A 26,378-nucleotide genomic window follows, 5' to 3' on the forward strand; every position below is an offset into this window, starting at 1 on the left:
CCAAAGTCTTATGTTTGTGGAAAAAAGCTTGGAGGTGTCAAGAGAGCATAGCCTAAAACTTAGAAATCGGAAAGCATACTGATATTACTTGGCATTTTAAGTCTCTTGAGAAAAAAAAGATTTTTGTTTGCTAGGATTTGAAAATAAGGATAAAACTTGCCTTCATTGTAACAACTGGCATAAGTCCCATTGATTTCACCAGGGCCTAGATTTCTCATATCTCTTTTTGGTCTTATGCAATTGTTAAAAAATTCTTAAAGTTGTTTTTGACTGTTTTTTCTTTTTTAGAAAGAAATATGAAATCTAGCATTGAACAGCACAAATGCAGAATCGAAATGACATACAGCACAGAGCCAGCCTTGCTATCGTCCTGAAAAATATAAGCCTTTGGCATTGCAGAGGGAGAATTTTACTATTGCAAGCAGCAGCTGTAGCACATTTGGAATTTAGGTCAGCAGATATTTGTCAAAGTCCTAAACTATTACATGAATGCTATCCTGAAACAATTCCTCTTATGTCTCATCATTTACTACAGTACTCCTCTACAGCAGTTGTGGGTGATTTTGAGCTGGATTTTGTGCTAAGAGGTTTCTTCTTATTTCTGTAACAAACTGCTATTCTGAAACATATCCTATTTGTCATGATTCTTACACCACAGCTTCTTAAATCAAGAGATTTGATACAGCAAATCCTACTATCTTCCTGCGATTTTCTTTTAATTGGGTTTGAAAGTGATGGAAATCCAGGGTGATCACATTAGGCTAAAGCATGGCTCAGCTTGCATTGGTATAAAAGGGAGTAAGGTTGCCTTTCCATGTACAGACCAGTAACCTCTGGTTTGTTGAAGAAAACATAAGTGTTTTACTTACCATCATATGAAGTGAATAGGGAATTAGAAGGAATAGACAAATGCCTTGACTCGCCCTGGGAATGTGGCAAAGATAAAATAGCTAACAGCACAGTGAATATTGTAACCTACTCCTGGGAGAAGTCAGCAGCATTTTACTTCTCACGCATGAGTAAATGGGAGCATGACATTCTGCTTTAGAAGACATGTTTCTTGCTTATCAATTAAAAAAAGTAGAGCCAAAGCCAAGACTTTGACGTAAACTTTTTTTTCTTAAGAAAGATATGAAAACTTAATTTCAAACTAGAGTATTTCCCAAATTTTAAAACCAAAATATTACAATTACAAAAATTGGCTTTTTAAAAGAAATATTGAGACTTCTCCCAAAGCACTTTTAATCAGAGATTATGTTAACATCAAATATAAATGTATTTGAATCCCCACTTCTGTGAACTATTCTGTGGGTTAGCCAGTGACAATGTTGTTAATCATATGGGGATGTATTTTTACCTGTGGTCAATAGGCATTGTGGTATCTGTAGGAGTCTGTACCCATGTTATCTAGCATGAGAAGGGACTGCACAGTGCTCGAGGGCTTAAATTATACAGAGAATAATAGTTCTGGTTTGACCAAAATAAGCTTGTATTAAAACCCCTACAACCAGCCTTTGACTGTTTTCCTTTTAATTGGTGGAATTTTCCTATGTGAGAATGTTGTTTATAGAAGTAAAATTTTGATGCATTTACAAAGGAAACATTATTGCAATATGCATCACAAACTCTTGACCAATGGCTAATCATACAGAGATATTTCAAGAAAAAAATGCACAGCAAGTCTGTTCTCACCCAGAAAGCCATTTTCAAAATAATAAAGCAGAATAAACCCAAATGATGAGTGGTAAACACAGGGTCAGGCAACCGCCAGAACCTCTTGTTTTGTGCTCTGAGCTGTAACATTCCACTAAGTCTATGTCGTTACTTCTTACCTACCAGTAACACATCCCAGTGGGATAAACCACACATGGACAGCTAAGTAGAAGAATGGAGAACCCACACAATCAGGGCTTTGAAATGTGGGCACTTAACAGAAACAACCTTTGGACAGGTATTTTCCAGTTGTCAGAACAAATTGGTAACAACTTACAAACCAATTCATTAGGGTGGTCCTTTCAGTAGCTTTCAGGTTTGGTGGTTTCCAGGGCTGAGGGGCTCAGAGAACATATTAACAGAGACAGCAGCTGTTGACGTTGCCTGGCTGTTCTTTTCCCCATCTAGCTGATACACCTGAGGGATGGGATGCCATCCAGAGGGACCTGGATAAACTCAAGGAATGGGCCCACATGAACCTCATGAGGCTCAATAAGGCCAAGGGCAGGGTCCTGCACCTGGGTTGGGGCAACCCCTGGTATCAATACAGGCTGGGGGATGAAGGGACTGAGAGCAGCGCTGCTGAGAAGGACTTGGGGGTACTGGTGGATGAAAAGCTGTACAGGAGTCGGCAATGTGCACTTGCAGCCCAGAAGGCCAAACATCTCCAGGGCTGCATCCAAAGCAGCGTGGCCAGCAGGTTGAGGGAGGTGATTCTGCCCCTCTACTCTGCTATGGGGAGACCCCACCTGCAGTCCTCTGTCCAGCCATGGAGCCCTCAGCACAGGAAAGGCGTGGACCTGTTGGAGCAGGTCCAGAGGAGGCCACAAAATGATGTGAGGGCTGGAACACCTCTCCTCTGAGGACAGACTGAGAGAGTTGGGGTTGTTCAGCCTGGAGAAGAGAAGGCTCCGCAGAGACCTTACTGCAGCCTTCCAGTACTTCAAGGCGGCTGGTAAGAAAGATGGGGACAGCCTTTTTTAGCAGGGCCTGTTGCAACAGGACAAGGGGTAATGGTTTTAAACTAAAAGAGGATAGATTTCGACTAGATCTAAGGAAGAAATTTTTGACAATGAGGGTGTTGAAACAGGGGCAGGGGTTGCCCAGAGAGGTGGTAGATGCCCCATCCCTGGAAATATTCAAGGTCAGGTTGGATGGGGCTCTGAGGGACCTAATCTAGTTGTCCCTGCTCATTGCAGGGGGGGTTGGACTAGATGACCTTTAAAGGTCCCTTCAAATGCAAACTATTCCATGATTCTGGCTTCCAAAAAGGCCAGACGATGGTAATGCTCAGTGTTTGCAAAGGTTAACAAGCTCCCTGCTATACTCTTACTAGGCAGGCAGTTAATATTCACATTTTGCATATGAGAAAACTTAAGCAAAAAATGTGTGCTATCACAATACCTTGATACCCACTTCATGGGTCAAAGACAGAGAGAGATGTAATGCCACAGACTGCGTTGAAAGGACAAAAGTAGGACCACCTTTCTGACCAAATACTACCTTCACAGGCTGGTGGATGTGCCCCATCAGCCTCACATTCTTAGTGTGCTTGCACCTCCTGCACATGGGATAGCTGTATCCCTGGGCATGGTATATGCTCCAAAGGAGCAGGTTTTTGTGGGGTTTTTTCATTTTTTTTCTGGGCAAGCACAGCCCTACCTAACAGCATGGGTAGACTCCTCCAGAGTGTGAATCTGGCACAAAGCTGAGGAGCTGGCTTCTGACTGCAGGTTTACAGGCTCATCAGTCACCTTAGATACCACCAACCTGGAAATCCCACACCTAATTGATCTTGAGAAAGGTTAAATACCCACAGGAGATTGAAAGAAGAAGAAAATATCAGCTTGGTATTTAAATAGAGAGAGGAAAAAAAGAAGCTTTTTTAGGTAATAAGCTATAGTGAAAAGTAGAATAACTGTCAGATAGGGAGAAGAAAAAGTAGGAAATGGTAAAATTCAGTAATTTGGATAAAGAAGGAGGAAGGGGCTGTGTTGGTCTAGGGGCATAGTGTGGAGCTCTGTTAGTCTATGATAGCAGAAAAAAATGAAGGGCAGTGACTTACATGCTTTATCTCTGATTTAAGGGATCACTTTCTCATGCAGCGAGCCAGTGTGCTGTGGAGATGCTTCCTTTCAACAAGGTGCAGGTTGCTCAATAACACAGGTTTACTAAGCAACCTTAGTGGTGTTGCTAGTGAGCTGGAGTGGTGTGGGGAAATACCTATGTACAACCAGAGGCTCAGTCTTTATGGGGCCTTGGCTGCATTGGCATGGTTTTGCCTTCCTCTGTCTCCTGTGCCAAAGGTAATGGGATCAGTGCTGGCTGTGATGGTGGCCTCTCTAGGTGATGATCTCTTTTTGGGTGAGTGCCTCAGCCTGGGGGAAGCTGTCTTTAATCCATTGTGTGGATGTGGCTTCCATCAGCTGTTCTTGGATCCCCTGTGCTGGAGGAGGCTCTCTCCCAAGTTGCCCCCCGTGAAGGCGAGGAGCCCGGTGTGGGCCCAAGGGATGGTGCCCCACTGCAGGTGGGGTTCAAACACACTTTTCTTCTCCTGTGGACTCAGAGGAAGGCTTTATTCACTGGAAGGAGGATGACAAGGAGCCAGTTCTACTTGAAAAGGCAGCAAGGGGCGGGCCTGCAGGCAAACGAAGCCGGGCAGCACTGGGTGAGCAGAAGTAAGGAGATGGAACAGTTACAACAAGCGTGCTCAAGGCAGGAGGCTGAAGAAGGCCGCCTTCACCCCCTTGCCCTCGCTACACGCGGCTTCCCCCAGCGCTGCGAGCACAGGCCCCGGACCCACCCAGGCACGGACGCGCCGCCGCCGAGCACCTGCCTGAGTGCGGCTGCACGCCCCAGGAAAACCCCGCCCTCGTCCTCAGGAAGATTTGGCGCAAAGCACCGGTCGGTGTCGGAGAGGTTCGGCTTCCTTCACCCTGTGATAACGGGACAGACGTTTTGTCTCAGAAGAGACCCTCAAAGCTTTTGCCGTCCGGCAGCGGGGACCCAGCCACCCGGGGCGGGGCGCCGCCATGACGGAGCGGCGGAGGCGGGCTGCCTTCCTGTCTGCCTGCCCCAACATGGCCGCCTCCAGCCAGGTAACGTGCCGCGCTGGCCGGGCCCGGGGTTGTAGCGCCCGCTCCGCCCGGCTCCCGGCCGGGCGCTGGGGGAGGGTGCACGGACGGCCCCGGTCCCGGGCTTCCGTCCCCGCCGCGCCGCCGCCTGCGGGGGAGGTGAGCCCGCCGCGGCCCGGCCCTCTCGGGGCGAGTTGGTGTGAGAGGGGTAAGGCCAAGTCAACTGCTGCGTCTGCAGCTTTTACAGCCCCCCTGTGTTTCCTCAGGGCAGAACAGCAGGCGCGTATCCCTGTTGCTATTCCTCTTATCGTTGTTAGTATTTTTAACACGTGCCAGAGCCCATGAATTGGAGGGGTGTCGGTGGGAGGTTTAAGGGCTGGCTGTCACCGGCGGAGATGCGGTGGGGTTATCGCAGGGATGTGCTGGCACCTTCGGGAGTATTTGGCCAATGGTGGAACTCCTAAATCTCCCCACCAGGACTCCTACATTTTATTTTTTTTCCCACGAGTTTTGATGTCTCTGTGTATGCAGCGTCTGTATACGTTTATGTTTACGTGTCTATGGCACAAAACCAAGCCAAAACTAAGTAATAAGCTGCCAAACTTCATAGCCGAGCATGGCGCTCCCTCTGCTGACAGCTGCCGTTTAGCTCCACGCCTGTAACGTTGCGCTTTCATTTTCAGAAGTGGCTTCTACAGCAAATGAGGTTCCCCCATTACATTAAAGCCTTACATTAACCTTTGTAGTACTTTCAGGCCAGTTGCGTCACCTGCTATAACCTGAGCTAGCATTGCAAGGGGAGACTGTTTCAGTGTGTTTTCAGGAGCTACTTTTCTTTTTTAATACTCGTGAAAGAAGGTGAGATAACGCTAACGAATAATCCACTGCTGCATGCATTTTCTTATGTAGTCATGTTGGCCTTTGTAAAGGGGGTGTGAGATGCTACCAAATAAAGTTTTCCACTTCTATACAGTTGAGTGTGATTCCTTAACTGAGAAATCAAGGCAGACTGTTGGTTTCTGTGCCTGCAGAATTGAGCCTCGGGTAATGATGCAACCAACAAGGCAGAGGGTTTAGGCACAGTTCAGACAGAGACCAAGGGGAGGTTCTGCTGTCTCAGCAATGTGGGTAGTGCTGTTTGAGATGCCTTCAGGGACCAGAGGCATCTGGGTGATGCTGGCAAGCATGACACAGCACATAGGGAAAGCTGTCAGCTTCTTGAGCAGCAAGTGGAAGGCCACGCAGTGTGGGGTGGGGCATCTCTGCCAGTTTTAAATGCTGTTATTGAGGCAGTGGAGTCACACCTCATCTGTCCCTTGTTCCGTTGTTTAGTTCAGAGGTTGTGAAAAGATGGGAAGTAGCCTTTCAACTTCAGTTTCTGTCCTAGTTTGTCAAATATTGGGCCATGACTTCTTGGCTTTTCCCTGGAGAATGTGTGAGTGTGTGGGGGCCTGACTAAACTTGGAGCTGCTTTCCCCTGAGATCAGATGGAGTCTTCCTGTGTGCGGAGGTATAAATGTTATGAGAGAGGACTGAGCCTTTCAGTTCAATATTCTTTTCTGTCTGGGTCTGTTTTACAGAGGCTGCCTGACGGTGGTCTCATTGGTACGGGTAATGGTACATAGCCTCCAAGTTTTCCTTCTGAACCAGATTTGCATAGTTCCGAAGAATAAACCCATCCCATATTCTTTCTTTCTTTCTGTAACCCCACCTCACCAAATCAAAGATGTGTCTCTCCTATACTTTCCTGTGAAGTAGTTTAAGACTGCTTGTCCCCCTCCTGTGAAGATAAGAACTTGCCCATGAGCGCTTTGTAAAAACATTGGCCTCTGGTCATCTGTGTATGGCAAATAAAGTTGGGCAGGCGAAGCCTTTTGGACTAAATCTGTAAATGGACAGCTTGGTCATGGTAAGCTTGCTGAATGAGCCTGCAAGTCAGATGAATCCTGGTAAGGGTAGCCCGTTAGATGCACTTAGGGGCATGTACTTGATGTGAAATTTTCATGCCTCTCTTCATCAGATTTTCCTCCCCTCCCCCCTCAGGTACCTTTGCTTCCATTTATCTTTTGTTGGGTTTTTCGATTCTCACTGTGCTTTTTTTGTCTAAGCAACTTTGGGATTTCTTGATCATTATTTAACTTATGAAGGTTAAGGTGACCGTTGCTCTTTGTGTTTAACCCTAGTTGGAGATTAAGTGAAGAATCCTCAATAAGAAAACTATTTTGAACTATTTGTCTTTAGAAGCAAGTGTGGTTATGTCAAAGAATGAACCGCAGACTGTGTTTAGGTCTGCCATGAAGAAGGGAAAACAATTATTTAAGAAAGTACCAAAAGATTGAGGAAGAGAAGGGAGAAAATCAGAGTATAAAATCTGCAAAAAGCCCTTGGTGAGCACTGTTGATTTGAAGGGAAACGGGAGACAGTTGCTAATGAATTTGTAATAAAAATTATTTTTACAGAAAGGAAGATGTGCTCTATGACCCATTGATCTTTCCAGCCTCTACACTTCATGTTTCTGAAGTAATGTGAAATAATTATTTCAGCAGTCTCCTCCTTTTTCTGAAATTGTGCCCTCTTAGAGTTTTGTCACTAGTGAGATTTCCTTCTCATACATTCTGCCTCCATTGCATGTTATCATGGTTATGCTTGAATTAGCTTTGAGTAAGAGACCCTAGGAACTGGCAAGAGTCTAGTGGTGGTAGGATGGATCTTGGTGCTGAGTAGTTTTGGTCATGCTCAGATGTAATGTGATCCTTATGTGGTCAGGATATGTGGTTTAAAAAAATAAAAGCTGTTTGGCTGGGAGGTCAGGGTTCAAACAGTTAAGGCCATGCATGCACCATTTCAAACTTGACAGCAGGCACCTGAAACGATTTCAGGGTGGAATAGTTACCCATGCCAGTAACTTGCTAGGCTTGCTTGAAATTGTTGCCAATTCATTTTGTTTGACAAGTGTTTAAATTTGTTTGAGACTGCTATAAAATTTGGTTTGGGAGTGGAAGAGCAAGGGTAGGAGGAAGAACCATCAAATGGTAAGGACTGGTAAAGACTGAGTCTTCTTTGGCAGGGTTTATTCTGCTCCTTTTTGGAGGATTAGAATCTGTTGTTTCCATTGGGTGCTTTTGTCATTCTGAATCCTTTTAAAGATTTTTCTCTTTCGGTGCAGTTAATAGTTGTGCATGCTGATGATGGTAATGCTGCAGCAGTCACAGGGGATGCATACTTACAGCTCCTCTGCAACTCTTTAATATTTTTATAACAATTTTGCTAGCATATTTGCATTTGTTTAAAAGAAAATATTTACTAAGTCATTCAGTACAGAGTTGCATCAAATACTACTATGAAATTTTTTTTTTTACCTTTACAATATTCCTGTGGTACATTGTCATATTATCAGTTTAGATACTGGGAAGCAGCTATGCAGTCCTGCAAGCCAGAAGGTATGCAAGTGGATGACTGGCTGTCAAAGCAGTTGACATTTTTAAATAAGTAGATATAGTAGTGATTGGCATAGTTGGTTGTTTTCTTTTCTTAAACAGAAACAAAAACATTTTTGAGGTGAAGAGAAGATGAGGTGGGAAGGATTGTTATCAGCTCAATGATAATAAAAGAATGGAAAAGGACAGACAACTGCAGGAGGATTTTTGGGAAAGAGAAGAAACCCCTAAAATGTGTGTAAGGGATTATGCTATAGGGAGAGAAAAAGAGAAGGGCAAAGTCTAACCACATCAAAGTCTGGGAGCTTTGTCGTAGTCTTAAGTGAGGTCTGGGCCCTTCCCCCTGGTTTTGAAGAAGTGGGAAGGGAGAAAGGAAAAGAAAGTAGGCTCAGAGGGATGTAGGAAGGTGCTGTATGATCTCAGTATAGTGGTAGACCAGAAGTGGCAAAAGATGTGACAAAACCTAGAGAAGGCCAGTGACCCTTAACTAACTCAGTGATAGGTAAATGCTGTGTTGCCACTAAATTAAACAGTTAAAATATATACACAGTATTCTGTTCCCTCTTATGAGACGAATGTGAGTTGTGTGAAGTTTGGCCTTGGGACGTGTACTAAATGAGGTATGGAACATTCTGGTTGCTAGTTCTTGAACATCTAAGCATTGAACACATTTTTCTACTCTCAAAAAAAGCAATTTTTGCCAAATGTCATATTTACTTGAAAGTGGCAATTCAGAAACAGGAGCCAAATGGAAACCATTAATCTCCAACTCAAGCATTCAGTGAGGCATGAATAATTTAGAAGCTAAGATGATACAAATCTCATGGCAACTCCACTTACGTTTTTTTTTTTTCCTCTTGTTCTGCTCTGGAGAGACTGTAGAGAGAAGAAAATTAACTGAAACTACTATGTGAAAACAGGAGGGGCAGACAGGTTAAAAACTGCAAATGGATGTAGTGATATTGTAAATAAAGGAGTGAAGAAGAAGAGGAAAACTGGCAAATGAAATCTAGCATTATGGCAGTCTTTATAAAGTTTTATTTTTGGGAGGGATCCTCTTAATAAAAGAGTTTAATAACAGAACGTCAGAGATGGGGAAAAACATGCTATTGACTGAGGAAGAATATACTTTGCAGACTCGGTTTTGTCAGCCCCAAATAATTGATAAAATCTGGAATTATCAAAAGTCCTATTGCTATCCTAGAGATGACACATGAGATGGGAAGGCTATCTGTCTAAAGCAGACTGAAGTATTTAATTTTTCAAGCAGCACTCCTACTATGTGTTGTTACTTCTACTTCCCAGATCACCAGCATGGAAGCTAAAACCAGCAAAGATCATTTGAAAGTCCATAAAATGAAGAAGAAGGTATTGAGGAAGCAGGTCAGAGCTCAGCATACGTTGATGAGACATGAGGGCATTGAGTGCATCTCCCATGCCACACAGGTGACTGGCAGTTCTGATTTTGATGGGAGTGTGAAAATACTGCTTTTCTGTGTTTCTCACATATGTTGTGTCTAAAATGCACTTCCTGAGACTGAGGGCTTTCTGTGCCTTTTTGATTTCAAAGCAGAACTGTACTTCAGCAGTTTAATGTCTGTGGAGAGACTTTTATGGCCTTTGGATAAGGTGTGGGTGTTTTTTTTTCAAATCTGAAACAGTAGTTCCTTGGGTTGTGGGGGAGGAGGAAGCATGGGAAATGTTACCTTGTTGAAGTAGATAAACTTTTCTTCTCTTTCTCTGTGTGATTTCTTCTCTTTGACTTTTAGCTTTTGTATCTTTCTTTCCTCTATACTTCTGTCAGGTATGATTTTTCTCATTTAAACTCCCTGTTATAAACATATCTATCTTAGAAATTTTCACCACATTGTTTTCTTCACCAAAATTGATTTGGGCTGTGCTTCTGTGGGAGTGGAACTGATTGACTGACTTGCAGCTGTTGAAAAGGGGACAACTTACTTTTCCCTTGCACAAAAGAGGACAAGACAGGAGGGAATTCTGCTTTCTTATGATGCTCAATGAACTTTATCATAAGCTACTTTATTCCCTAACCTAACAGAAAACTATTTGACTTTTTGATTTGTAGTTTTCTGCCACAGTAGAGAGTTACAGCAGATCAGAGGGTGACCTCGCAGATACTGGTGTAGCAAAAAGTGACAGGAACTTGCATACAGAAAGGGAAGAAGTTAGAGAGTTTATAATTTCCTTCCATTCGTTGTGGGGAGATACTAATGGCTTGAAACACTGTAGAGCAGTATCATTTGCTGTAGCGTTGTTCACCTTGATCCTGCAAATTCTTCCTATACTCAAATATGGAAACATCAGTTAGATCTTTAAACTTTTTTGTATCAAAATTTGGCTTAGCTTTCTCTCAGATTTCACACCGTGTGGGCATACGGTAAAATGACACAACCATCTTGTATGTACTGTAAGCTCTTGGGAGCAGGGACTGTGGTTTTTTTTTTTTCCTACTGTTGCTTGGAAATGGGTCTGTAATCCAGGACTTGCTTCCCTTGACACTGCCCCAGATACCAAATTATCTATCTAATCTATTCAAAGAGTAATTTTTGGGTCCAGCAAGATCCTCATTGTTGACAGAACATTTTAATAAGTAATATATGAAACAAAATCATAGAATCATCTTTGAGTTGAAAGGGACCTTTAAAGGTCATCTAGTCCAACACCCCTGCAATGAGCAGGGACATCTTCAACTGGATCAGGGTGCTCAGAGCCACATCCAACCTGACCTGGAATGTTTCCAGGGATGGGGCATATGCCACCTCTCTGGGCAACCTGTGCCAGGGTTTCACCACCCTCAGTGTCAAAAATTTCTTCCTTAGATCTAGTCGAAATCTATCCTCTTTTAGTTTAAAACCATTACCCCTTGTCCTATCACAACAGGCCCTGCTAAAAAGTCTGTCCCCATCTTTCTTAGAAGCCCCCTTGAAGTACTGGAAGGCTGCAATAAGGTCTCTGCAGAGCCGCCTTTTCTCCAGGCTGAACAACCCCAACTCTCTCAGCTTATCCTCAGAGGAGAGGTGTTCCAGCCCTTGCATCATTTTTGTGGCCCTCCTCTGGACCTGCTCCAACAGGTCCACGCCTTTCCTATGCTGAGGGCTCCAGAGCTGGATGCAGGACTGCACGTTGGGTCTCCCCATAGCGGACTACAGGGGCAGAATCACCTCCCTCAGTCTGCTGGTTGTGCTTCTTTGGATGCAGCCCATGCTCGTGGTAAACTTGTACCAAGAATACAGAAAATGCTTTCAGGCTTTGTGCAAGAATCTGATTATATTGAAATTGCTCACTGAGGAGCTGTACATGCTGCTGTTGTGTAGTGACAGTCTTTGTAGATCAAGTGCCTACAGCCAGTGAGAGCACTGGTTTGAGAGTCTGCCTTTCCTCTACACACATGCGCGTCTCTGTTAATAACATTCTAGAAAATAACAATAATTAATAATGTGGTCACCTTTGAAAAATGTGATCAGTAATGGACAGCTTGATGCAGCGCTAAGAACAAGTGTTAACAGAGCCATCACAGTAGGCATAATCACAACGCTACCTCATGCTTGCTCACTATATAATTTTTAAAAAATAATCTTTCTCTTCAGTTTTAAACCTAATTTTCTGTCTTTTAGAGAAGTGAAATGCTATCATTTGAAACAATTAAACACTTAAGCAGCTGCCTTCAGAAAAGGTCATAGAATGTTTATAGACTTTAAGGAAAAGATTGACTGAAAGCTTTTTGGAAAGGTATTACATGGAGTCAATCTGAATGAATTGTTGCTAGCTATTTGGAGTCACCATAGCTCAGCCAAAACTTCAAGACTGCATCCTCATTTCACCTTAAAAAGGACTTTAAACTTCTTTCAACCACCATGATTAGATTGAACATCCATGGCATATAGCTATTTAGATCTCAGAAGAACTTTTTATTTTGAAAAGGCCTATGTATTTTCAAAGGACGTTTCTTGAATAATAGTTCTTTGAAAAGTTCTATTTTGTTGTTTCTTCTAATACTCGGCAAACTAGCAACAGTCCTCACAAACTGCATACTCCTTGATAACTTTGGATATAAATCACTGTGAAAACGTAGAATTAAGCAATTAGGCATTGTGCGTGAAGTAATCTGTGTTAACTAAGGATGGGACATAAATCCCTTTTTTTTTTAAATAAAAACAAGAGGGGAAACTTTTCAGATAAGAATGCTGGAGCAGAACTGGATGTTCTGTTTCTAGAGGCTGCTGCTTTTTTTGGTGAACCTGATGTATAGGGGACATGAGGTGGGACTGGGAGTATCAATCTCTCTATGCTTGGAGAGACTCCTTTGCAAAAATGAGAACACCTTTCTTAAAAGAATCACAGTTTCCAAAGGTTTTTCTCTTTGTTGGTGGTAACAGGTCCCTGCAAAAATTCCATTTTAGAAACCTCCAAAATTATGTGTTCCAGTGTCACTGTTTGCCTGCAGTACACTTGATGCATACATGCTGGTTTGAAGCTTAAGTGGTCTAGTAACAGTAATTACATGCAGTAATTGAGGTGGTATCTCTGATACAGGTTGCAAGCCTTCCTGCCAGAATATGTGCTGGGCAAACAAAGGTTACCTTAGCGTCATATACCAGGCCGTTGAAATGTAAATATCTTGTGTGGAATACGTAAGAGTACTTATGGGCTTAATTTTTCTATGTAGGGCTGTTCTCTTGGTACAATGTTAGTTTTAAATGAATGAACAGTAATCACTAATTCTCCTTTTATTTTTAATTGCTCTTCATTTAGAGCCTGGTTATTGCCAATGCTGGTCTCGGTAATGGGGTGAGTAGACACCAACTGCTCAGGATAGTAGAAGAATATGGATTGGTGGAAACACTCTTAATGCCACCAAATAAACCGTATTCATTTGTGAAATATGGGACAACAGAAGAAGCCAAGAAAGCCTTTGATGCCCTTAATGGAAAAGAAGTAACACTGGAAGACTTTGGCCAAAACATTGTTCTATATCTTAATTTTGTGGAAAAAGGTATACTTTTTCTGCTCTCCTATATATCCAACTTCCGGCATGCTGTTTCCCTTTGCTTTTACTTCCTACGTTGTAAATATAGCTAAAAGCATACTAGTTTTTGTAAGTAGACACTACTACAGTCAATCAGTAGAATAAAAGCCAGAATCTAAGATTCAGGGCGTAAAATAATCTTTGCTCCTTTTTTTTCATGATAGAATACTCTAATTTGAACTCCTTTACTTGGAGGCAAAAGGAAAAAGGATCTGGGTAGCTTCCAGACCATTCAGTACTGCACATGAGGGTTTTCTGATTTAAGGAGCTAAACGGGGGCCCAGGAGATCTCTGGACAATTCATTGGACTTCTTGTGTGACCTTAGTCTTGCAGTTTCTATCTCAACTCCAAGAAGAAAAATGGACATAATAACATTTCTGGCTTTTTTTCCCCCTTCTCTTCAGCCTTTTTTTTATGGCTGACTGTAAGCTATTTAGTACAAGACCTGTTGCTCTTTCTGTGGCCTTTATAGTGTCTAGTGAAACGGTTCCTGATGTTGGTCTGTATGTTCTGCCAGCAAATAGCTTTTTTAAGCTATTAGGATAGCAAACAGAATGTACCTACATCATGAACATTTTGTGTTCACCTAAGTATTGCATTATACTGCTCTTTATTTGATTACAGATAGCTTCTCTGGACTGAGTAATCTGGTGGTTTGGTAAATCACCAAAGTTCTAGAAAATCAAAATGAAAGGCAGGTAGAATCATGAAGTGATGGGGAAATTCTTTCTACCTTTATTTTGACAGGAAAATCACAAGTGGTTTTGCATTTGAATAGTGTGGAGTCTTGGTGGTCTTATGCAGTAAAATTTTTAGGCAGTACTTTGTGTGATGCAAAACTTGGGCCTTATCCTGTTTTGTCATGCCAAAAAGGGATCGTTCATTAATTAAATAAGACCCCAATGAGGCCTCCATTGTATCATTAAAGTAAATATTTCTACAGCTATACTATAGTCTCATACATAGTAAATATCCCTATATAGAACGCATGGTTTTATTTTCTTTGAACACTGATAGTACTTTTTTGTTTCTGTAAACACTAGTTTTTTGGCAGAACGATGTTCCTACAAGCTTGCCTCCAGGCCTAATGGTCATTGAAAAGATTATTTCTCCAGAGGAAGAAAAGAGGATGTTGGAAAGTATTGACTGGATAGGAAATGAAGATACTCAAAACGGTATAGAAAACCCATGGAAATCCAGACCTTCCATACTTTTATGCTGTTGTTTTCCTACAATTTCAGTTTACAAGAAGTCTACATCTTGATAAATGTATTGTTTGAAATCATTGTGGTTTTGTCCTTAGTATTTTAAAAATTGGGTCTTATATTGCAAGTGATAAACTCATGGGGGCAAGTGGTCTGAACTGATATTCTGGTATGGATTTACTTGAATAATATTCCTGCACCCAGAAACAACTAGAGTCTTTTTTAGATGTCTTATGCCAAGTACAAGACTGTTCTGTGAAGGTTTCCCTTGTGATTTGATGTCCAACTGTGTCTTCTCTTTAATCAAAAAGAAGTCAGTGAGGCACATTCTAGATGCTTTTGTGCTTTCACTTGAGCTCTGTGGAGTTCTTGGAATTCACTTCAAAGCTTCTATGTAAATTTTGTTCCTTGGAACAACACAAAGGGCTTTGACCCTAGCTAACATGTAACTTGGCGATTGGTGAAAGTGAAGGATCCTGCTGTATCCATAGGATATTGATCCGGGCAAGAATAAAGATGCATTATACATGGCTCAAGAAAATTGGTACTCTGCTTCTTGCATATACAAAAACACCATCAGTTTGACTTCAAACAGCAGTGAATGTGATGCTTGATGAAATAGGAAAGATAATAAGGCAGAAGTGTGTGCCGTGAAGGGCAAGGGGTCACGTACATTGTTTTAACTGTTAGTTAAAGAAAGTTTAGGTTTATAAGGTCAGATGAAATAGGGAAGCATGGCAAGTTGCCTCTACTGTTTTGTGTAGTCTAATCTTGCTTTAAACTTGTATGTTTTTTACAGCCCAGAAGACTTTGAAGCATAGAAGAGTAAAACATTTTGGATTTGAGTTTTGCTATGGTAACAACAATGTTGATAAAGACAAACCTTTACCTGGAGGTGAGAACTTCCCTATTAAATCATACTTATTTTGCACTGATGTTTGAACCATTTTATATAACGCCTTTAAGCCTCACTGAGATATGGATGTGAGATTCTAATTAAAGGAGAGGTGAGTTTCTAATAAAAGGAGAGCCTTCACTATATCTTAAGCACACATTGAACAGTGCTTTTGAGTGAGATCAATTTACAAATTACTGGAGTGCTTGAAGCTTGTTTTCCAATCACTTGCATCTAGGGTTTGCTGCCCTTTTGAGATCCAGCCAAATAAGGCTTTTGGGACTGTAAGTGTCATTCTTTTAGCTTTTGTTTCATGTAACGCATAATTGTTCTAAATTCCACATTCATTTTTTGTTTGGGGGCTGTGATGTATATCACTGTGTATATTTATCTTGACTAGCTTGAAGCTTGCTGGATGTGCACCAAAACAAAATTTCCTTTGGACTGAAAGCAATTTTGAAAAGGTTTGAATAACTTATTTGGAGTTGAGAGCTGTGAGTCAGAGCAAAGCAAGTGAGTCATCTTATAGTCTTGGATTTAAAAATAGCAAAATAGGGGAGTTAAACACCTTCAGGGTTTATAGAATTTAAAATGATGCATGTGTACTGGGATGGCTGTAGCTTCCAAGAGAAGGATTCTGGTTACATTGCAGTTTTAACAGTGAAGCCATATAATCATAAAAGTATTGATATTTGAGCTGTTTTCTAGTTTCACAGCTGGACTATTTTATGTGTGAGAAAACATAAACACTTCATTGGGGGAGAAAAACTAAAAAATAAAAATCAATAGGTTAATGGAAGGGTTATTACTAACATGTTTGTGGATGTTACCTCCAACTGAATTTTACAATGAAGTCCTCAGGTAAAATAGCAAACCAAAGATTCAGTGAAGGACTAACTTTCATTCCTGTTTCAAAACCAGTTTAACTTCAACAGATTTTTTTGGTGATATTTAATCTAATTCAGTAACAGATTTTTAGGGGGTAGATTTTTTAGAGCGCTCTGCACAACTTCTGACTATGCATAATAATTTTGCTTCTTGACTGCAACTTTTTTACTGTAGTTGGTGGAAACTTTGCTTCTGATTTGATATTCTTTTATTATGTGTAGAGATAGTGCAGTTTGCATTTGTAAGGAATGATCCACTTCTGAATGCGGAGGCCTTGGAGGAATGGCCTTTCTAATTGCGAGATGTCACAAATATATCAAACTGGCAGATGAGGCCCCCAATTCTGATGTGTGTGTTACAGCAAATGCAGAGTGATCATTATTGAAGATGGACTTGTGTATCTACGAAGCTGTTTCTATATATTTTGTCCAGTTATTGTATTTATTGTAAAAAGAAAGGAAACAAATGTAAAAAGCTATCCTGTCTTGCTTACAGTTTTGTTTCTATAACTAGGTCTTCCTGAAGTTTGTAACCTGTTCTTGGAGAAGTGCTTGAAGGAGGGATATATCAAACATAAACCTGATCAACTGACTGTAAATCAGTATGAACCTGGACAAGGTAAGCCTATTTATCCCTCAAAAATTTTGAGCTCTTTAATGTATATTGTGGTTTAACCCTGGTAGGCAACTAAGCACCACACAGCCACTCGCTCTCTCCCCCTCATTGAGATAGGGGAGAGAATTGGAAAGGTAGAAGTGAGAAACTCATGGGTTGAGATAAAGACAGTTTAATAAATTTAACTAAAAATAAAAGGGTGGCAAGGGGGAGAAAACAAAAACAAAAGAGTGATGCAAAAAAAAAAAAAACCCCCCAAACAATTGTTTACTACCATCCAACCAGTGCCCAGTCAGTCCCTGAGTAATGGCATTTCTGGTAAACTTCACCCCTAATTTTATTGCTGAGCATGACATCATATGGTATGGAATATCCCTTTGGTCAGCTGTCCTGGCTGTGTCCCCTCCCAACTACTTGTGCACCCCCAGCTGACTTGCTGGCAGGGGAGTGTGTGAACCAGTGCAAGCACTGCTCAGCAATAATGAAAACATCCCTGTGTTATCAAAACCGTTTTCATCACAAGTCCAAAACAGCACCATACAAGCTACTGTGAAGAAAGTGAACTCTATCCCAGCCAAACAGTACAACTTTAGTGAAAATCGGAAGAGAGTAGCATCTAAATGTGACATGATTTAGGGACAGGATTTAAGCACCTGCTTAGTGTATTTCCTCTGTGACCAGAGATACTTTGAATCAAGACTGAAGAGTTTATACTGGTTTCTGAACCTGGGAGCTTGTCTTTAGAAGTACAGTTTTTGATACCACTATTACGGAAATTGATGGTGTTTCAGAGTCCAAGGCCATAACATGGAAACTAACTGTAAAAAGATATAGGAATAAATAGTCATATTTAGTTTTGTAGTCAAGTGTGTTTTTTCACTCCAGACTCTTCTTGCTCAATGCATGCAGTCTCCAAGAAGCAACTATTGCTGTTAGTACATGGAATCGTAGGATCTTTGGGTTGGTATACCTATGATATAATGTTAGTATATGTGATACCGGCACTCTTAAGTATGATGCAAGCAGTGTTCCCTTATCTGAGGAATAAAAAATTATCCTATTTCTGTAATCTTTGCCAAACTGGAGACATCTGAAGAGAAATTTGTTTCTAATGATACCTCTAGGGAATAAATCATGTGCTGTGCTTTTTGCTAAAGCTAAGTATCTGGCTTGCGTTCTAAAGTGGATACCTCATTTGTCCTTAGGAAGAAAGGACAACAGCTTTTCTTTCAGAAGTAATGTCCAACAGCTAATACAGTATCTGCCAAACAAGGGTCTGAAAAGCTGATCCTGTTTTTTATGTATTTGACAGTACATTAAATTGACGCAGTCAAGTATTTCTGGCTGGGACATCAGAGGAGATTAGTTAGAATTGTAGATTTCTATCAAGAATAGAAGCATTTAAAAAACAAAACCAAAAAACCCCCAAAACAACAAAGCAAAATACCATTTCTTAAGTGCAAATTGTTAGAGTATTGATGAGCACAGAGTGCAGTCCGATTAATACCTTTAGTATCTGTGTTGTGAGCCAGATTGTCACTGGAAATTACACTTGAGATTTTAAAAATGACTGCTGACTTTGGGTATCTAAGCTGTAGGGCCCATGCTTAAGACACATTAAATGAATTCCTTTTTGAGGGCACTTTTTTCATTCAAGGTCTGAATAATGTTTTAAGTTGTTGACTTATACTTGCAAGTTACCATCCACTTTTGAATGCTTAGGTGACGGTCTCTTACTAGGTGCTGCATATGTGGAGTATAAACAGCAGGTAGGTAGGTCAGTGTGGTCTGGGTGATGCTGAAGAGAGCAGCTCATGTTCTCCTGTTGCACAGTGAATTGCACTGACTTCAGTGTGCATCTGAGGGCAGAGTTTCAGTGCTTTTATATGGAGGCACAGTTCTAAGCAAACACAAAAAGATCTGTGTTCTTGGTCTTCAAGTCTCACTGATTTCCTATCAGATTAAATGTTGACCTCATAAAACGCTTGTATTACTTTCATGGAAGCTAATGGAATTCAGAATACTTACATCTGGAGGTAAAATCTGGCATGTGATAAGGATGCTTTGTAAGTCTGACACTATTAGGAAAAAATGTTTTTTTGGTTCAGGAATTTGATAATGTCCAAAATGAATGTGGGTAGTTTTTAATAAGCAAATATAACTGTGTTGGTTTGGATCACGTACGAGTTACTCTATCCGTCTGGGCCTGCTATGGTGTCAAAGGAAGGTGTAGTTGCACTTCTCCCAAGCTGTCTGCTGGCCTTGCTCCACTGCTGACTACAGTTCCCCACCGTGCGGTGACATCTTGCTGTGGTGTGCACACTGCTGTTTCAGCACTGGGTGTTAAGATGTGCAGCCTGAACAGCAGGGAATGGCACTTTCTTTCCAATTAGCAGATCTGAAATAAAAATAATAAAAAATTGCTGTCCCTTTGGCAGTTCTCAACTATGTGTGTTTACTCATACACACACCAACAGATGTACTCAGATGAAGCATTCTATAAGCAACTGACAGAAGTCTCGCAATTGCTAGCCCTTGTTCTTGTAGGGGACTTATACTTCCAGCAGTTGTCTGGTAAGTTGAACACAGCAGAGAGGAAACAGTCTAGGAGGTTCCTGGGGTCTGTGGAAGATAACTTCCTGACACAGCTGGTAAGCGAGCCTACCAGGGGAGGTGCCTCGCTTGACCTGCTGTTTACAAACAGAGGAGGACTGTGATGGTTGGAGGCCGTCTTGGGCTTAGTGACAATGACATGATAGAATTCTCGATTCTGAGTGTAGTAAGGAGGGGGTCAGCAAAACTGCTACCATGGACTTCTGGAGGGCAGACTTTGGCCTGTTCAGGTCACTGATTGAGAGAGTCCCTTGGGAGACAGTCCTGAAGGGCAAAAGGGTCCAGGAAGGCTGGGCAGTGTTCAAGAAGGAAATCTTAAAGGCGCAGGAGCAGGCAGTCCCCATGTGCCGCAAGATGGGCTGGTGGGGAAAACGAGCAGCCTGGCTGAACAGGGAGATTTTGCTGGGACTCAGGGAAAAGAGGAGAGTTTATCACCTTTGGAAGAAGGGGAGGGCAACTCAAGAAGAGTACAAGGATCTTGTTAGGTCAAGCAGAGACAAAATTAGAAAGGCAAAAGCCCAGCTAGAACTCAGTCTGGCCACAGTCATAAGGGATAACAAAAAATGTTTTTACAAATATATTAACAACAAAGAGAGCCAAGGAGAATCTCCATCCCTTACTGGATATGGGGGGAGGAACATTGTGACCAAGGATGAGGCAAAGGCTGAGGTACTTAATGCCTTCTTTGCCTCAGTCTTTAATAGCCAGTCCAGGTATCTGCAGGGTATTCATCCCTCTGAGCTGGAAGACAGGGATGGAGAGCACAATAAACTCCTCATAATCCAGCAGGAAACAGTTAAGGACTATGGCTATGCCACCTGGACACCCACAAGTCTATGGGGCCTGATGGGATCCACCCGAGAGTACTGAGGGAGCTGGTGGAAGAGCTTGCCAAGCCCCTCTCCATCATTTATCATCAGTCCTGGTTAACAGGGGAGGTCCCAGACAACTGGAGGCTTGCCAAAGTGACACCCATCTACAAGAAGGGATGGAAGGAGGATCTGGGGAACTACAGGCCTGTCAGCCTGACCTTGGTACTGGGGAAGATTATGGAGAGGTTCTTCCTGGGGGTCCTCACAGGGCATGTGCAGGTCAACCAAGGGATCAGGCCAACCAAGGGATCAGGCCCAGCCATGAAAGGCAAGTCTTGCTTGACCAACCTGATCTCCTTCTATGACCAGGTGACCCGCCTAGGGTGAGGGAAAGGCTGTGGATGTTGTCTACCTGGACTTTAGTAAAGCCTTTGGTAGCGTCTCCCACAGCATTCTCCTGGAGAAACTGGCGGCTTGTGGCTTAGACAGGTTTACTCTTTGCTGGGTAAAAAACTGGCTGGATGGCCGAGCTCAGAGAGTTGTGGTGAATGGTGTTAAATCCAGTTGCTGGCCGGTCACAAGTGGTGTTCCCCAGGACTCGGTTCTGGGGCCGGTCTTGTTCAATTTCTTTATTGATGATTTGGATGAGGGGATCAAGTGCTCCCTCAGTGAGTTTGCAGATGACACCGAGTTGGGTGGGAGTGTTCATCTGCTGGAGGGTAGGAGAGCTACTGCAGAGGGATCTGGACAGGCTGGATAGATGGGTAGAGGTCAGTTGTATGAGGTTTAATAAGGCCAAGTGCCGGGTCCTGCACTTGGGTCAGAACAGCCCCATGTAATGCTACAGGCTTGGGGAGGAGTGGCTGGAGAGCTGCCTGGCGGAAAAGGACCTGGGAGTGCTGGTTGACAGCCGGCTGAATATGAGCCGGCAGTGTGCCCAGGTGGCCAAGAAGGTCAACAGCATCTTGGCCTGTATCAGAAATAGTGTGGCCATCAGGAGGAGGGAAGTGATTGTGCCCCTGTACTTGGCACTGGTGAGGCTGCACCTCAAATAGCGTGTTCAGTTTTGGGCCCCTCACTACAAGAAGGACATTGAAGTGCTAGAGCATGTCCAGAGAAGGGTGACAAAGCTGGTGAGGGGTCTGGAGCACAAGTCTTATGAGGAGCAGCTGAGGGAACTGGGGTTGTTCACTCTGGAGAAGAGGAAGCTGAGGGGAGACCACCTTGCTCTCTACAGCTACCTGAAAGGGTGTTGTGGCAATGTGGGTGTTGGTCTCTTCTCCCAAGTAAGAAGCGCTAGGACAAGAGGAAATGGCCTCAAGCTGCACCAGGGGAGGTTTAGATTGGATATTAGGCAAAATTCCTTTACGGAGAGAGTGGTCAAGCATTGGAACAGGCTCCCCGGGGAGGTGGTGGAGTCACCATCATTGGAAGTGTTCACAAAATGAGTGGACATGGCAGTTCAGGATGTGGTTTAGTGGGCATGGTGGTGTTGGGTTAACGGTTGGACTTGATGGATCTTAAAGGTCTTTTCCAACCTTAATGATTCTGTGATACCCGGGGGTTAGGCTAGCAATGGTGTGTGGAGTTCTCCTCGGAAGTGCAAAGCAGAGGCAGGGTTTGACCCTGACAGTGCCTGTGTTCATGGTAGTAAGTCCTTCTTCTGAAGCCGAGACCCTTAGCATAGTCATTTGCTTAGCAACAGAGGGAGTATTTGGGCTGACTCCTTCTCTGTGAAGAGACTGAGGGAGAAATACATGATCAAGGATGAGCTAAGGCCCCAAATCACCTAACGTAGCATAACTGTTCGTGCTAGTGCTATTGCCAAAGAAGCAAGCATAGTGATTTCAGGTGCTCTCTGCAGCAAGGAGAGCGTTTGGAGTCTTCAGAGGGTGAGTGAGGCCTTTGTATGCCCTGAACTGTCTTCTAGGTATTTGCACTGATTATACAGGACACTTGTGTTAACTGTGTGCGTCTAATCTGGGCATGTAAATAGGATAATTGTCCTGAATTCTTTTAGAAGGCAGCTCTGTCGGTTATGATAGGTTTTGTTTGTTCAACTGTACATCGCAGTTTTCGATACAGACATCCATGGAACTATTTCACAGAGATAGCACTCTTATTGTTATACTGACTCTTTTGTTTTTTCTTACGCAGGAATTCCTCCTCATATTGATACACATTCTGCTTTTGAGGATGAAATAATCTCTCTCAGTTTAGGAGCTGAGGTAAACTTAATGTTTGTGTGTGTTTTGATGATGCTTTACTGAGAAGTTTCATTTTTATATTGTTTAATACAAGTTGATTTGATTTTCCATGGTGTCTGTTCACACTCATCTGAGTTTAATATCAAGCATGTAAGGTAATGTGATATGCTAATTAAGAAACTGCAATGAGACGTTGTCACTGTAAGATTTGCTAGTAACATCAATGATACCCTATTTTTAAATCTTAGCATCCAGTTCTCCATTGATCTTCATCCATTTTGTATTCATCTTAGAAAGCGTGTCATTCCTGTTCACATTTCTACTTCCTTTTTTCCTCTGTGTTGTCATCTGTTCCCTCTGGTCTGCATAAGACTCCCATTATTTTTATATTCAGTACACTTACACTAGGCTAATGTAGATGTATTACCTGCAGAAGGTCCAGTCAAAGTCTGAACGCTACTGAGCTAGTTGTGGTGTGGGCAGAGGTGGATTCTGATCTTATGAGCTTCCAATATATGCAGGTGGTGTAGACAGAGTGGGAAGTGAAATGGAAGAACAGTGGACTAGCACAAAGTCATGCAACATATCAAGACTAGGGCTGAAAACAGTCCATATCATCTAGTCTCAGTGCTCTCATTAGTGTCTTTGCTTTTACTCTATTTGCATTCATCTGCTGCATCTGTGCCCATCCATGTTTTACAAATTCAGTGTCACCTTCTCTGCCTTAAGCACTACTGCAGCAAGTCTTTGCTACTTGGCCTTCTGTATTGTGTGGCACAGTTTTGGTTGCGAGGGGGATGTGTGAGTGGCTTCTGTGAGAAGCTGCTAGAAGCTTCCTCTGTGTCAGATAGAGCCAATGCTAGTCAGCTCCAAGATGGACCTGCCGCTGGCCAAGGCTGAGCCTATCAGTGATAGGGCTGGTTTGCTGGCAGGACTTGTGACCCCATGTGGGACCTACTCTGGAGCAGTCTGTTCATGAAGGACTGCACCCCATGGAAGGGATCCAGGCTGGAGCAGTTAGTGAAGAGCTGCAGGCCATGGGAGGGCCTCACATTGGAGAAGTTCATGAAGGACTGTCCCCCGTGGGAGCGACCCCAGGCTGGAGCAGGGGCAGAGTGTGAGGAGTCCTCCCCCTGAGGAGGAAGGAGCAGCAGAGACAATGTGTGATGAACTGACCACAACCCCCATTCCCCGTCCCCCTGTGCTGCTGGAGGGGAGGACGTAGAGAAAATTGGGAGCAAAGGTGAGCCTGGGAAGAAGGGAGGGGTGGGGGGAAGGTGTGTTAAGTTTTTTTTTGTTTTTTTTTTTAGTTCCCATTATCTCTACTCTGATTTGATTGGTGATAAATTAATTTTCTCCAAGTTGAGTCTGTTTTGCCCATGACAGTAATTGCTGAGTGATCTTTCCCTGCCCTTATCTTGACCCACAAGCTTTTTGTTACACTTTCTCTCCCCTGTGCAGCTGAGGAGGGGAGTGACAGAGCGACTTTGGGCATCTGCCATCCAGACAGGGTCAATCCACCACACTTTCCCACCGTCCTATGCATTTCTTGGGAGTGTATTCTACACATGTGCAGCACCTCCTTCCATTGCTGTCTTGGGCTTTTTGTGACAGGGCAGTTACATGTATTGCTGTGTATTCTCATGGTACTGGTAACTAGATGCTTAAAAAGGCTAAGAATAGGTTATCACAGTGCGTAATACAGGTTTGACTTTTGAATATTTCCATTGAAAAAAACTATGAATGTTGTATGAGAATGATCTAATCTGCTGCTTGTTTTTTCTTGCAGTGGTGTGTAGGTGGCACAGACGTGTGCTTACAGATGTGTACTTGTATTGCCGATAGTGTTCTCCTGTTAGAAAACTACTTTGATTATTGCTCTTGGTTTTTCTTACTCTTTAGGTGGAGAGAGGAACATGGCCGGATATTCTGAGCACTGACAGTTTTTCAGTATTTAGTTTGGGCTTTGACATTGACTTCCTCTTTTCTGGCAAGTTGTGTAGTGGATGTGGAGCTCCTGGGACTAGGAGTGAGTCCAAGGAAGGATAGCTTTTTCATTAACGTGTGTGGCAGTGGCACGTCTGTGTTCTTGGTCACTCGCAACACTGACACCCCATTTTCTAGTCCTCTCAGCCTGACCATGGATGTATTTGTCCACCATTCACAAAAGCATCCACTCTAGGGTAGGAACGTCTGGGATTAACTGAGTGTGGTATGCGCAGTGGCAGTAGAGTTCTTTCTACTTTTGTTTTGGAATCTCCCAGTCTAGGGGCTTTCTCATGTGGCTTCTGCACTCAGCCTTGTCTTGGAGATAGTGTGTTCTCCTCTCTTCAACTGCACTGTTGTCTTTAATAATGCCAACACCTACGTGCTAGGTAGAACATGGAAAAAACATTTCTTTCATGCACCTTCCCTAAGAGAAGGGCTCCAATGAACTTTCTGTGCAGTTTATCCATCATAAGTTTAATTTTTCTAATATTTGCTGAGTATTCAGAGCAGCACAGCAACAGTGGATGACTCTAACTTACAGCTGTTCCTATGTTGATCTTGTAGATAAAAATTACTTTAGTTTACTTTATAAAAATGATATTGATGCTGTAATTTCACATGTTCTGCCTCAGTTTGCAGCCCCAGGCTTTCTTACCCTTCCATTTCAATTAAAAGGCCAACTCTGGCACAGATGCTCTGTTACTTCATTGAGGCACCACAGGCAGTGCATTTCTAGATTATTATATTACAGCACACCCTTGTGATGGTCTCAGAGATGGCCAAAAGCAGAGTAATTTTAAGCACCTGAGAAATACAAACCTTTCTGAGAAGTGGACTGCCTGGAGCATTATGGTGCTGCCAAAAATTGGAAGGTGTACAATTCAATCAGGGAAACAGCCAGACTTGGGCCATTTCTAGGTATTTCAGGCATAGGCATTGGATATAGTCTGTTACATAGTTCCCAAGTTTCAGTGCCTTTTCCTAATGGGACATTAATTTCACAAATCTGCACTTTTCAGGGGCAGACAATCAACATACATGTAGTAAAACAAGCCAGTGGCCTGTGCAATGCTGCATTATTTAATGGCTTTTCTTTCTGGTACTTTTACAACTTTTTGTGATTTCTTTAATGTGTTTTTGTGCACTTAGCTCTTCATCTGATTTTAAAATCTAAGTATCAGTTGCAGTAATATGTGAGTTAGCTATTTTTAGGAGTGAAGCCCCTTACTCTATTCCTATTAAAGTTTACACTGTACAAAATTTACACACTCTGATAATAATTGGAGTTGCATATGCATAAGCAAACTTTGATATCTGTCTCGTCTCTCTATTCTTGTCCCTGTAGTGTGACTATTTTTTTTTCCCCACCTGAATAAATTAGGCTGTGACATAATGGAAAACATACATAAACAAAGTTGTATGTCTTGTCCTTTCTTTATTCTCCTCAACACTAATGCACACATTTAAATAAAGTGCCATAAAGAAATATTCCAGCCCAGCTGGTTCTGTATCCTATTTCAGAAGTTGACTAACAGATACTGCAGAGGTAGAAAAGAAAGCAGAATGCCTCATCCAGTTTATTCTTATATTAAATCATGGAAAGAGCTTTTCTTTCAATTGTTTGTATGCTTGTCCTTCCAGGATCTGAGTTAGGCAGATTCTAGTAACTAGTAAGTAAAATAAATGCTTTGGCTTATGAAAAAGAAGTCAGTGGCAGAGCAGGGAACTAAACACAAGTGCCTTCCCAGCCTTGTGCCTTAGTTATCAACATAGATTCTCAAACTTCTTATATCATCTTCACTGAACCACAGAATTGTTTAGGCTGGAAGGGACCGCTTGAGGTCATCGAATCCAAGGCCCCTGCTCAGCTAAAGCAGGTTGT

The 26,378-nt window shown here is 42.5% G+C and overlaps 1 protein-coding gene across 1 annotated transcript in view; it reads left to right on the forward strand.

Moving 5' to 3' along the window:
- The first annotated feature begins 4,790 nt into the window (after positions 1-4,790).
- The window catches only part of ALKBH8 (alkB homolog 8, tRNA methyltransferase), a 58,593-nt gene continuing 37,005 nt past the window's right edge, over positions 4,791-26,378 (forward strand). The window contains exons 1-7 of the mRNA XM_082002895.1: positions 4,791-4,811; positions 9,530-9,670; positions 12,998-13,238; positions 14,316-14,447; positions 15,277-15,372; positions 16,774-16,878; positions 22,458-22,528. Of these exons, the coding sequence (XP_081859021.1) occupies positions 4,794-4,811; positions 9,530-9,670; positions 12,998-13,238; positions 14,316-14,447; positions 15,277-15,372; positions 16,774-16,878; positions 22,458-22,528 (804 nt within the window). The 5' untranslated portion in view covers positions 4,791-4,793. The remainder of the gene's footprint in view (positions 4,812-9,529; positions 9,671-12,997; positions 13,239-14,315; positions 14,448-15,276; positions 15,373-16,773; positions 16,879-22,457; positions 22,529-26,378) is intronic.

This window comes from Phaethon aethereus (assembly GCF_964289735.1).
Source record: "Phaethon aethereus genome assembly, chromosome: 1".
NCBI classification, from domain to species: domain Eukaryota; kingdom Metazoa; phylum Chordata; class Aves; order Phaethontiformes; family Phaethontidae; genus Phaethon; species Phaethon aethereus.